Here is a 12,275-nt window from a genome sequence, read left to right on the forward strand (position 1 = left end):
TGACGTTCGTTCCGACCCTAACTCCTTCCTTGAGCAACCATGGGCAAGCCAGCCCCCGCCCCTGCCTATCGCGATGACCCGGACGCTGTGTCAATGCACACAACCCGCGGCGACTACGAGTACGATGATGTTCCCCAGATTGCCGACCAGCCGCCCACCTACACCGACAGTGTGAGCGGCGAGGGTTCGGTGGCTGCTGCTCCCGACGCCTTCCCGACGCCCGGGAGCAACATCCCCAATGTCGCAGATGACTACGCCGTCATTGAGCGCAACGGCCGCGCCTATGCGTTTGGCAAGCCCATTAACCAGCACGCCGTCACCATCCGCATGGACGAGCGCCTCACCGACCCCGACAACTTGTACAAATACATCACCGACTATCTGCGCTTGCTGCCGCCGCGGCCCGTGGTGCAAATCCACGGCTACCACACCCAAACGGTGCGCCGGGGCGACAAGCGCGAGAAGAAGCAGGTTGTCGACTTCGATATCTTGCTTAACCTGCAGCACTTCCTCGGCAAGCCCCTTGATCCCACCTGGTGGGAGGCCCGCACCGTTGAGAACGGCGAGCCCGCCTTGCGTGGCGGCTTCCGCAAGACGCGCGTCAAGGGCTACCAGCGCGAGCTCGAGGTCGGCGAGACAAAGCCGGACCTGTACGAGTGGTGCAAGGAGTACTGTGCCTCTCCGGCCAAGCTGAAGATGCAAGTTCCCAACTCCACCCCCTCCCAGTTCACGCCAGCCCGGCCTTCTAACCCTAAACCAGCTTCCGTGTCAAACGTACCATCTCGGGTCTCGACGAGGCCCTTATTCGCCAACGCATCGAAGCTCTTATCCGCTCGACGAACTACCGCGGGCACATTCTGATCTCATTCCCGCTCGAGGACCGCGCCGTCGACATCTACTCGCCCCACGCCATCAACCGCTGGCGCACCACGACCTGGATCCGCTGGATCTTCTATCTCACCTTCCTCTGGCTCTTCACCTGGCCGCTGCTGCATTTCCTCACCCGCCGCTGGTCCGTCTACACGGTCAACTGGGCCTTCTCCCTCGGCGCTGCGCCCAACGACCCGCAAGGCCGCAAGCGCTACGCTACTCTCAGCGAGGAGCAGTGGTTCGCCAAGCATCGTCGCGTGATCAGAAGGCTGGTCATGGACGGCCATCAGGGTGATGCGAGCCAGTTCGATTTGGAGGATGAGCTGGAGGATGGTAGGAACGCGAGATTTGAGTCGAGCAACGCGCACGTGAACCAGGCGGTTGGGCTTGTACAGGCGGGCCTGGCGGGATGGAATGCGGTGCAGAGGGGCTTGGGCGGCGATCCGGAGGGGTGGGGCGGTGATTGCTGAAGTGCGGTAGATCAGGTACATACAGAATCTGTCTGGACAGCTACGTCCCGTACAAATGGCACCATACGACATCCATTGCTTGTTTGGCTGTGCGTTTCTTTGCCGCAGACGTGTACTCCAGCTCATTGGAGGGCAAGGTATCCACTGGCGAAAGCGCCGTATTGCGCAACAGCAAAACGCCCTTCGCGACGATTGATCTGCAAGGCTGTGATTGGGCGAAGGCTATCACCCCATGTCTGCCGTATTGGACGGCCGTGGTACATCACTCAGGGGGGTGATGAGATGCCGTGGACCAATGAGTGCATTACGAACACCAACAGGTTCATGCAGAGGCAGCGGAGTGGGTATAAGGGGCTCCTCGACGCTGGCAGACGGCGACCGGGGTAGTCCCGAAAGGGCAAGGAACAGGAACGACGGGAAAATGAACGGAGAACGGAGAGCAGATCGACACGTGACGAATGCTGTGTCCCGGTAACTGAGGTAGCCGACGATCGGAGGCGCGGGACAGCCCTACGCACAGTATGCGGCCCGTCGCGGCGGGAACCACGTCATCGCCGGAACGCGCAGGCAACGACGTGCTGGCTGAGCTGGCTGAGGCAGGTGAGAATGACGGGATGTTGGAGTCTGGGGCGAAGCGGCTCAAACAGGGCGACTAGGCTTGGCTCCCGAGCCGCGGGAAGCCGCCAACCGATCCTTGCCCTCGCCCTACAATGAAACTTATTCGCGACCTTGATTTGCGCGACCGTTCTTCTCTCACCCGCAACCTTCACCACCGCCGTCCCCCACCACTTCCGGATTCGGGCCCGGCTTCGCCAAGAGACCTTCGCATCACGCTCGCCAGCCTCGCTTTTGTGCTTAATGGGATCATCCTGCGACACTTCGACCGATTTCCTCGTTTCGCGCAACACCGCGACTACTCTCCTCCACGCCCCTCCCGCTGCTGCTGCACCCGGACTCTCCAAGACCGAGGCGAGTTTCGCTTCGCTGCTTTGGCTACAGGCGTTAGGTCCGCCTTGAACGGCGGACGGTAATCACGGGGAGGTGAAGTGAGGGTAGGTACGCGCGCGTGCGAGTGAGCCCGTTTGGTTTCGCAGCTGACACCCTAGCTCGCGTAGCGTGTCCGGAGCTGTCTTTCCTGTATGGCAGCTTGAGGCCTTCTTCCCTCTCGTACAAACCGCATAACATATTCCCAACCTACCGCGACCATGGTCTTCGCCTTCGACGAGCACGACCAGCACCTCCCGCAGGAGACGGGCGCTCACCAGCCGCTCAGCCCGACCCACGATGTCGCGCCAGCCGCCATAGACGGCGTCCTGAACGCCAACACCCCTGCTGTCACAGTCGCGGGGCCCGACGACGAGCGCAATGCTGAGCCAGCCCTCCGCCTCGCGCGCGACATCGGCCGCTCCCCGCCGATGAAAGTCATGTCGCAGTCACCCCACCGCCAGCCGAACACTGGGATGCATGCGCAGGCGCTCGGCGGCGAGAAGCTCAACTTTGAGAAAGCCAAGAGCAATGCCGCACGGAAGAAGAAGAAGAAGCGCGCGAACAAGGTCACTCCGGCCCCGACCGCTGTGCACACCATTCGCGGATTTCAGACGCCCGTCACCTCGGAGTGTGAGGAGACTGATATCTCAGCTTCAAGCACGCCAATGCTTGGACCTGTCAAGTCGCGCGACCTGCCCAGTGTCACCAGCAGCCCTGCGCTCCGCCCATCTTCTTCCAGCGGCGGTATCAGCTCCATGAAGGCGCAGCTGGAGAAGCTCAACCTCGGCTCACCCATTCCAAAGTCGGTGTCAAACCTGGTTGCCTCGAGCAACGTCAGCGTAATCTCCGACCTGTCGAGCAACAGCGACAAGACAGAGCTTGAAACCTACCAGGTTGAGCTTGACGAGGATTTTGCCAGCGTTGAAGCGCGGGAGAGCGTGTTCGAAGAAGCCTCGGGCAACCGCTTGGATTCTCTGACCCGCAAGATGACTGCCGATGACTTCGAGCCTCTACGCTGTCTCGGCAAGGGCTCCTATGGCACGGTACTTCTGGTTAAGCACAAGGCCAGTGGGCGCCTCTTTGCGCAGAAGCAGCTGCGCAAGGCCCACCTCACCGTCCACAAGAAGCTTGTCGAACAGACGAAGACGGAGCGCGCGATTCTGGAGAACGTCAACCGCCACCCGTTTGTGGTCAAGCTCTACTATGCTTTCCAGGATCACGAGAAGCTCTACCTCATTCTCGAGTATGCTCAGGGTGGAGAGTTGTTCCACCACTTAGCCATGGAGCGCATGTTCACCGAGGAGGTTGCCGCATTCTACATGGCCGAGATGGTGCTCGCCTTGGAGCATCTTCACCGCAGCGTCGGCGTCGTCTACCGAGACCTCAAGCCGGAGAACTGCCTCCTAGACTCTGAGGGCCACCTGCTCCTCACCGACTTCGGTCTCTCCAAGGTTGCTGTTGACGAGAACGACACTTGCAACTCGATGCTCGGTACGGCCGAGTACATGGCTCCGGAAGTTATCCAAGGTCGCGAGTACAGCTTCGCGGTCGACTGGTGGTCGCTCGGCGCGCTCGGCTACGACCTGCTCACGGGCTCGCCGCCCTTTGTCGCCAACAACAACGCCAAAGTGCAGGAGAAGATCCTCAAGCAAAAGCTGCCGCTGCCCTACTTCCTCTCGCCCGATGCCAAGGATCTGCTCACCCGTCTCCTGCGCAAGGAACCTACCAAGCGCCTCGGCGGAAACATGCCCAAGGACCTGCAGACTATCAAGGCCCACCGCTTCTTCCGCCGCATCGACTGGAAGAAACTGGCGACGCGCGAGCTTGAGCCCCCGATCCAACCGCTCATTACCGACCCCGAACTCGCCGAGAACTTTTCGCCCGAGTTTACGGATTTGTCGCTCAGTCCGGTCATGTCGGCGCGTAAGAGTATGGGGATGATGAGTGGTAGCCTGGACTTGGACGGTGGTGCGGGAGGCGCGAGTCACGCCGAGGCCGAGCTTTTCGGTGGATTCAGCTTCGTGGCCAGCTCGAGTTTGCTGGAGTGTGGCGATTGGGGTTTTTGACTAGTTAGAAGGGTCTTCCGGATAGATGCTGGGGTTTCTTGGATGATGGTGTATGCAGTGGTCTCGACGACGGAGTGTGGCATTCTTTCAACAAGCATGCACTATGGTGTTACTCTTTCGGTCCCTAGATACTCTTCAGCTGCTCTGTGTTCCCGAGATTCACGGGTAACATTACTTGCTGCTCTAGGTTTAGATGTGCAATGGCATCATACTACTGGAATCTACTGCGCAGCGTGAGTCTGTTCTTCCAAGTAACAGAAGCCGCTCGGCCGTCAAACAACACGTTCTAGTGATTTCAGCCCGTTACACGACGCGTATGGGCACAGCTATCTCTTATCCTGGGCTTTGTTAAGCAGCAGTTACAGACCGCTGCTGCCTAAATCGCAACCCCGCTATTAGGCACATGACGACTTTTTGGGACACCCGAGTGTCTTCCCCCATCTCCCGTGTAATACATGACCCTCCCACCCACCTCGGTCCATTACGGCATCTTATTTGGAGCCAACCCATGGACACGGTCGGCCTTTCCCAAACTTCCAATGCTGGTGACTCTCCTGCTGATGAGGACTACGGCCTCTGGTTGCCCCGGAACCCCTACTCGGCCAAAGCCATCCATCAGTTTTACAACGCTTTCTCCCATTCCCAGGAGGCTGGGTTCCACCGAGCCCGCTGCCATGTCTGTCTCGACCTGCGCGTGGATCTACTTGAGAGCTCGACAGCCCCAGAGGATGCCGGCAAGACTTACCATCACTTGATCTTCTACGAGCATCTGCTCGCCGCGGCGAGACAGCATAGCTGTCTTGTTTGTGCCATGTTCCATCGTGCGATCGAGAATTTTTGTGGTGGTGTCGAGTTCGAGACCTTCGACGTGAAGGTACAACCGAAGGACGATGCGTGTCGGGATTTTTTCCCATTGGAGATGGGGCTCTGCGGGCAGAAAAATGAGGGCACTGAGAGATGCAAGGAAAAGGTGAAGACAAAAGAGGAACGGGAGGACTACTGGAAGTGGGTCGAGGTTCGGCTGCAGTTCTACCGAGAGCAAGGTGAGGCGAGGAACCCTTGTTGTGAGTTCTTTTCGGGTCGCTGACCACGCGGTTGGAAGATGAACCCTTGGGTTTGCCTATAGGCCAGGCTCGTACGCTGTCGCGCCGAGCAGATTCCGCAAAGTGCCAAACCCTCCTACGCACGTGGTTCTCGCAGTGCAGTAGCAATCATGAAGCGTGTTCGAACGCAGCTGGAGCAGTGTTGCCATCAAGGGTCATAGCAGTAGGATCAGAAGGCGACGTGCCACACCTCTACGTTGCCGACGGCGTCGAATCGCAAGAGGCCTACGCTGCGCTCAGCCACTGCTGGGGAAATCACGTCCCTCTCAGAGCTTTGAAAGCCAACATCCAAGATCTGCAGCGCGAGATCCAGGAGGAAGAGCTTCCTCGGACCTTCCGCGATGCGTTGGCCGTCACCCGGCAGCTCGGGATTCCGTATCTATGGATTGACAGCCTGTGCATTATCCAGGATGATAAGGAGGACTGGGCCCGTGAGTCCGCGCGGATGGGCAGTTACTACTCGGGCGCGGTCCTCACCATCGCAGCAGATCTCGCTGCAAACAGTTCTGAAGGGTGTTTTCAAGAGCGGACGGGGAAAAATTGGAACACTACTCGTCTTGAAGGTGCTCATTATGACTTGGTTGGAGACGTCTTCGTTCGCGGCGAGCCGCGTGAGAATGATTTCGGGCGCGAGCTAGGCCATCACTTCCTGCACACACATGAGGAGTATGACAACATGACAGAGTATCGGGGTCCGATAAGCAAGCTGAAAAGGCGCGCGTGGACTCTGCAAGAGTGGGTGTTGTCGAGGCGGATCGTGCATTTCACTGAAGCGGAGATGGTGTGGGAATGCGAGCAGTCCTTGTTCTGCGAATGCTCTGTCGGTGACGTCCGAACTAAGGACGTGAAGCCGTCCTCGCTCCAAAAGACGCACCCCCAGAAATTGGAGAAAGATATCCCGAGCCTATCCGAGTACTGGTCCGGTGTTGTAAAGGAGCTCTCTGGTCGAGATGTCACCTGTCAGACGGACTTGCTTCCCGCAGTGTCCGGGGTAGCCGAGCTCGTGAGCGCAAAAACAGGCCACTTGTACGTGTGCGGCATGTGGAAAAGCGACCTTAATGGCCTGTTGTGGGCTCCCGACAACGGTCATCATCCCGTTTGGCGCCAGACGGACCACTATGCACCATCTTGGTCTTGGGCCTCGATTGTAGCGCGGATAAAATCTCGCAGGCTGTTGCCGCTTGAACGATTAGGGGGCTATGAGGCTGCGGAGATTGTTGGTGTCGAGCACAAACTCTCTACGGTGAACCCGTTCGGTCCATGTGAATGGGCAAAGTTGAAGATCTGCGGGCGCATTTACTCTGCAATATGTACAGAGTTCACACCCCACTACCACGCTCTGTCCATCAAAGATCGGCTTGGAGCTATAAGCTTCCACCCTGACTTCCTCCCGCTACCCTCGGATGATCATATACATTCTTACATGACCGTTCCCGAAGATAGAAGCAGGATCGAGCCAGAGCTTCATGTCAACGACCAGCTCCTCCTGCTGGTTATCCAGCAACATTGGGATCCATCTGGCCGATCAAGATGGTGCAACAGCTTAGTGTTGAAGCGAGTCGATGATGCTCATGACGTGTATCGACGCGTTGGTGTCAGCTACCTTGGACGGTATGGAGACCTGAAATCACCTGAGAGGCTCGCATCAGAGATCAAAACAATCACCATAATATAGGGAGAAAAGACTAAGCAAGTAAAGTAGAGCAAGACAAGATGGAAATAGGCAATGAAGTGAGAGCAAAGCGCCTCCAGCTAAATCGAATATTCCAGTGTTGTATTCGAAAGCACAGACGCCCTTGATACGAAAAACAAGACATGTGAACGGATATATGCGTGTAATAGCAATAACGGGGACTGCTCCGCAACCCCAAAGCTCGAAACGCCACACACCCCATCCAATGCCACCCAGCACGGCACTTCCCTGACTTCCCCATCCTACATCTCCACAACCATCCCCCAAATAACCTTCCCACGTGCCCTCAGCCACCCCGCTCCTACAGGACGGAGTGTGGCTTATGACCGATACCTACGACCGACGACGACGAGCCCCTGAGACGGGAAAGAACTGTTGGCGGCGGATCGGGCGCGCGGCGGCGCTGGGGTACATGGCATGGCTCCAAGTGGAGTTTGTGGCGCTTCCACCCATCCACCACCAAGCCACGCGCGGGGTTTTCGAGAACATGTGGTCGGTGTCGTCGGTTACGGTATCCGGGCGTTGGAGCGCGTGGCGTTGATGGCGTGGGATCGCGTGGCGCACGACCCGAGCAGAGGGGGAAAAGAAACAGGCTGAAACACGACTTCCCTACAGCCCCCTCTTGCAGCCGATGGCTAGCGCGAAGAATAGCAGAATATGGCGTAACTATACCTTAGCTCGTTCTTAGAGAAAAAAAAATACGTAGGTAGTTAAAGCTATAATCCGGACGAGAATATCGAATTAAAAATTATATATATATATCCGGATAATGGCTTTAACTACCCATGACATAAGCAAAAAAAAGATCCACGCTTGCCATCGGCTGCGCGAAGGAGCTGTAGAGCCAACCGTCTTGATGTTCGAGACTCATGAGATCATCGTGGGATCGTCACGGGATCGTCATAAATAGTCTGAGAAAGCCCAGCTCGGCTAGTTTGAACCATATTCCATCCTCTTCTTTCTTGCCATCTCCGGACAGAAGTCCGCATTGAGGAGAGCAGCGCGAGTTGCCGTATTCACAAATGGGACGAGAATGTTCTCAGGATAAAAGTCTAGATTTCTAAAGATCCGCTATATCCCTTTTCACTTATTATTACCTCAGCGAGGCTGATAAGCCAATCGCTGCTCAGAAAGATGGAAAGACAGTCAAGTCATTTCTTCTTCTGCTTCAGATCGCTTTCCGTTTTTCCCAGATGCTGACTAAAGAAAGAGTGATGGTGGAAACTATACACAGTTGAAACAAGAGATAGGAAAACGCTGATGAGTGTGTTGAGTGCAAAGCAAGCGTCTTGGTATTCCAGATACACATTACACATTCAAAACAAAGCACGCTTAGAGCATGAAGATGGCAGCCAGGACACCGGCGCCAACCATGGAGCCGGCACTCTTGAGAGAAGAGGCGGCGCCAGTGTAGGCAGGAGGAGTGCTGACGGGGGTGCCAACGGGGGTGCCGACGACCGGGGTGGTGATGGCCGGGACGACGACGGAGCTGAAGGTAGCGTAGCCGCCGTCAACCGCGGCAGAAGATGCCACAACCGCCGAAGAGGTAACGGTGGCAGGCGCCGAGGCGGGGGTGCCCTGGGCAAGGCCAGTCTGAACCGTGGGAACGCCAGAGACGGTGACGGTCTGGGTGGTGAAAGCGACCTGCGGGACGGTGACAGCGGTCGAGATGACGCTGGTCGTCGAGCTGCCGGGGATGGTGGAGCCAGCAGACTCGCCCTCAGTGGCGGTGCAGGGAACAGTGACGGTCTGGACTATGGAGATCGTGGTCACGGGCTGGCTGCTCTGAACAGGCGCGGGAGCCGAAGTGACACCCTCGACACCAGACGAGGCGACGGGAACAGGGGCCGAGCTTCCGGCGGCCGGGCCAGATGGGGCAGGAGTGACACCGGCAGACGCGGGAGCGCTGGCAGCGGGGGAGGAGACAGCGCCCTCGACACCGCTAGAAACGGGCGCGGCAGGGACAGTCTGCGTAGCAGTGACAGGGCAGATGGTGGTGCCAACGGAGACGGTCTGGGTGACAACAACCTCCGAGGAGCTGCCGGACTCGTCAACGGTCGTGCTCGTAGACACAGCGGTGCTGACAATGGTCGAGGTCGAGTACGAAGTGACAACGGTGGTCTGGGCAGGGGCGGAGGGAGCCGGGCTGGAAACAACACCCTGGGCGCCGGAAGAGGCGGGGGCGGAAGCAGGGCCGGAGGCAGCAGGGCTGGAGACGACGCCCTCAGCGCCGGAAGAGGCCGGGGCAGAGCCAGCAGGAGTCTGGGTGGCGGTCACAGGGCAGATGGTGGTACCAACGGACACGGTCTGAGTGACAACGACCTCCGAGCTGCTGCCAGACTCATCGGTGGTGATGGCAGTGCTGAAAGCGGTGCTGTAGATGGTCGAGGTCGAGAGAGAAGTGGTGATGACAGGGGCAGGAGCAGACGTGACACCCTCAACACCAGACGAAGCAGGGGCGGAGGCAGCGGGGCTGGAGACAACACCCTCAGCGCCGGACGAAGCGGGAGCGGAGCCAGCGGGAGCGGAGCCAGCAGGAGCAGAGCCAGCAGGAGTCTCGGTAGCAGTGACGGGGCAGACAGTCGTGGAAACGGGGACGACAGAGGTGACAACGGCAGGGGTGCCGCTGCGAGCCGGGCAGTTGGTGACCTCAGGGGCGCACGAGGTGATGGTGTGGACCTGGGTGGCGTAGACAGTCGAAGTCGAGTAAGACACAACGGAGCCGCCGACAGGAGTGCTGGCCTCGCCCGAGACACCGCTAGAGACACCAGGAGTCTGCGTAGGGACACCGAGAGTGATGGTGGTGGGGACGTTGGTGATCAGACCGGGGTTCTCGGGGACGAAGGCAGCGCAAATACCGGTGAGGTAAGACAGAGCCTGGGAAATCTCATCGTCGCTGCCACCGCGGCTGTCAACGCAGTCAATGACCTTCTTGGTGAAGTCGACCTCCTTGCAGTAGCAGTCGGTATCGGTGTTGCCGGAGCATCCGACCTTGGTGATCCAGGTGTTCAAGCACTTGGGGAGAACGCCGGGGCAGTTGGCAGACGGAACAGCAGAGGTAGCAGACGAGGCGGGAGAGCTGCCGGTGGGGAAGCCACCGAAGCCGGGAGTCGAACCGCCGGGGAAAGAACCAGCAGGGGTCGAGACCAGGCCGCTGACACCAGAGCTGGCAGGAGCAGACGGCGAAGAGCCGAACGGAACGGAAGCGCCACCGGTCTGAGTAGCAGTGACGGGGCAGATGGTGGTCGAGATGGCGACAACCGAAGTGACAACGGCAGGGGTGCCAGAGCGGGCCGGGCAGTTGGTGACCTCGGGGGCACAAGAGGTGACGGTGTAGACCGAGGTAGCGTAGACGGTGGAGGCGGTGAAGCCAGCGGGGATAGTGCCGTTCTGCGAGAAGGGGACACTGACGCCGGAGCTGAAGCCGCCGCTGACATCAGAAGAAGCCGGGGCAGCGGGGGTGGTGATGACCGGGGCACCAGGAGTGCTGACATCAACACCGGGGACGCTGGGCGAGCCGGGGAAGCCAGGGGTGGCGACGCTGGTGGCAACGCTGGGGGAGCCGCCAGACGGGAAGACGAAGGAGGGGGTGAAGACCTCGGGAGTGCTCACAGCAGGAACACTAAGGAGGGTCGACAGACCGAAGCCGAAGCTCTCGGAGAGGCTGCCGCCAAAACCGACGCCGCCGGTGGAGGCGCTGAAGGCAGTGGAGACAGTAGCGGTGCTGGAACCGCCGTTGGAGCCGCACTCCCAGCCAATGCTGTGAATGCCGAACTCGCAGTCCTCGTTGTCGCTGTTGTCAGGGAGCTTCCAGGTGACGGAGGTAGCACCACCGCACTGCTCGTTCTTGACGGTGGTACCGCCCGAGCTGCAGGAGGAGGTGTGCTTGCAAGTGGAGCCGTCAGGCATGCCATAGTGGAACTCGACGGGGGTGTCGACGCTGGTCGAGACGTGGAACTCGCCGACGGAGAAGCCCTTCTCCTTCTGGGAGCCGGAACACTCGATCTTGGGGTTGCTGGCCGCCTTCTTGGTGATGGTGCCGGAGGCGCACTTGCTGCCGAAGGTACGCTTGGTGATGGGGTCGCGCTTGCCGAAGTTGTTCTTGCAAGTCAGGCCGGAGACATCGAAGCCGGAGTAGGACGAGCCGATGCTGGCACCGACGGCGATGCCGGACCAGTCCCAGCCGGACTTCTGAGAGTCGGTACACTCGTTGTTGGTGTTGGAGGGAGTGCTGAAGCAGTCGCTTCCGCTGCTGCCACCCCAGAGGGAGCCACCAAGCGACGCACCGAGGGAGGCGGAGCCACTGAGCGAGCCTCCGAGGCTAGCGGAGCCGCCAAGGCCAAAGGTCTGGCTGGTGTTAGAGAACGAGGCGTGCTGAGGCGGGGGCGGGGCGGAGAGAACTTACAGCCGCAGCCTGCTGGGCAGCAATACCACCAATAAGGAAGGAGGTGGCCGTCTTCATGGTGACGGTAGGTTCGAACTAGACTAGATAACGATGGTAGGGTGCCGCGACTGGCAGAGTGGGTGCTGGATGTGGATGATATTAAAAAAAAAGAGAGAGCTCAAAACCAAAGAGAACGAATGACTCTGGCTTGAGAGAAGCTTCGCAGTCAACAACGAAAGGAATGAACTGGAAAGACGACTGGGGAGAGAAGCCGGTGATGGGCGGCATGGTGGGCATAGATATACGCGGGCGGCACGGGGGAGGGTCGGCGGGTCTGAAACATGGGTCAGCCATGGGTTGGAGCCAGTGGAGCCCACGGACTGCAAACACTGCGGGTGGTGAGCAGGGTGGAGGGTGGTGGAGCGAGAGCCGGAGGCCCCGGCGCTCGCGGTGAAACGATAGAGCGCCTCGGGGCAGGCCCGTCCAGGCTGCGCTTTCCCCGTCGAGCCGCGCTAATGCAGGTACTGCGCCGACAATTCTGGCCGTCTGCTCCGGCCAGCCTCTCGCTTTGGGCGAGGGCCTAGGTGGTGCCTGCAGCCAGCGCCACGCGCCGCCGCTGTTGCCGTGTGCAGCCCCAGGCTCGCGTAGAGCAGGCGGCCACGCTGTGCAGCCAGTAGCCACACTGCAAGCTGCTGGCCAACG

At 59.3% G+C, this 12,275-nt stretch overlaps 4 protein-coding genes across 4 annotated transcripts; 3 read left to right on the top strand and 1 right to left on the bottom strand.

The window, feature by feature from the left end:
* Positions 1 to 39: 39 nt before the first annotated feature.
* Positions 40 to 1,340, top strand: SLS55_001143 (uncharacterized protein; the record flags this gene model as incomplete). The annotated part of the gene is made up of 2 exons (XM_066772641.1): positions 40 to 668; positions 761 to 1,340. 2 exons carry the CDS (start codon positions 40 to 42, stop codon positions 1,338 to 1,340), a joined length of 1,209 nt encoding a protein of 402 aa, XP_066637920.1.
* A 1,415-nt stretch (positions 1,341 to 2,755) lies between these two features.
* On the top strand, positions 2,756 to 4,393 carry SLS55_001144 (uncharacterized protein; the record flags this gene model as incomplete). The annotated part of the gene is made up of 2 exons (XM_066772642.1): positions 2,756 to 2,761; positions 2,789 to 4,393. The coding sequence occupies 2 exons, from the start codon at positions 2,756 to 2,758 to the stop codon at positions 4,391 to 4,393; spliced, it is 1,611 nt and encodes a 536-aa protein (XP_066637921.1).
* Positions 4,394 to 4,901: 508 nt separating this feature from the next.
* On the top strand, positions 4,902 to 6,134 carry SLS55_001145 (uncharacterized protein; the record flags this gene model as incomplete). Its single annotated transcript, XM_066772643.1, has 3 exons — positions 4,902 to 5,436; positions 5,658 to 5,927; positions 6,001 to 6,134. 3 exons carry the CDS (start codon positions 4,902 to 4,904, stop codon positions 6,132 to 6,134), a joined length of 939 nt encoding a protein of 312 aa, XP_066637922.1.
* Positions 6,135 to 8,521: 2,387 nt separating this feature from the next.
* SLS55_001146 (uncharacterized protein) lies at positions 8,522 to 11,651 on the bottom strand (the record flags this gene model as incomplete). The annotated part of the gene is made up of 2 exons (XM_066772644.1): positions 8,522 to 11,536; positions 11,595 to 11,651. 2 exons carry the CDS (start codon positions 11,649 to 11,651, stop codon positions 8,522 to 8,524), a joined length of 3,072 nt encoding a protein of 1,023 aa, XP_066637923.1.
* Positions 11,652 to 12,275: the final 624 nt, after the last annotated feature.

Source organism: Diplodia seriata, assembly GCF_021436955.1.
Source record: "Diplodia seriata strain FDS-637 chromosome Unknown scaffold_1, whole genome shotgun sequence".
Taxonomy (NCBI): Eukaryota; Fungi; Ascomycota; class Dothideomycetes; order Botryosphaeriales; family Botryosphaeriaceae; genus Diplodia; species Diplodia seriata.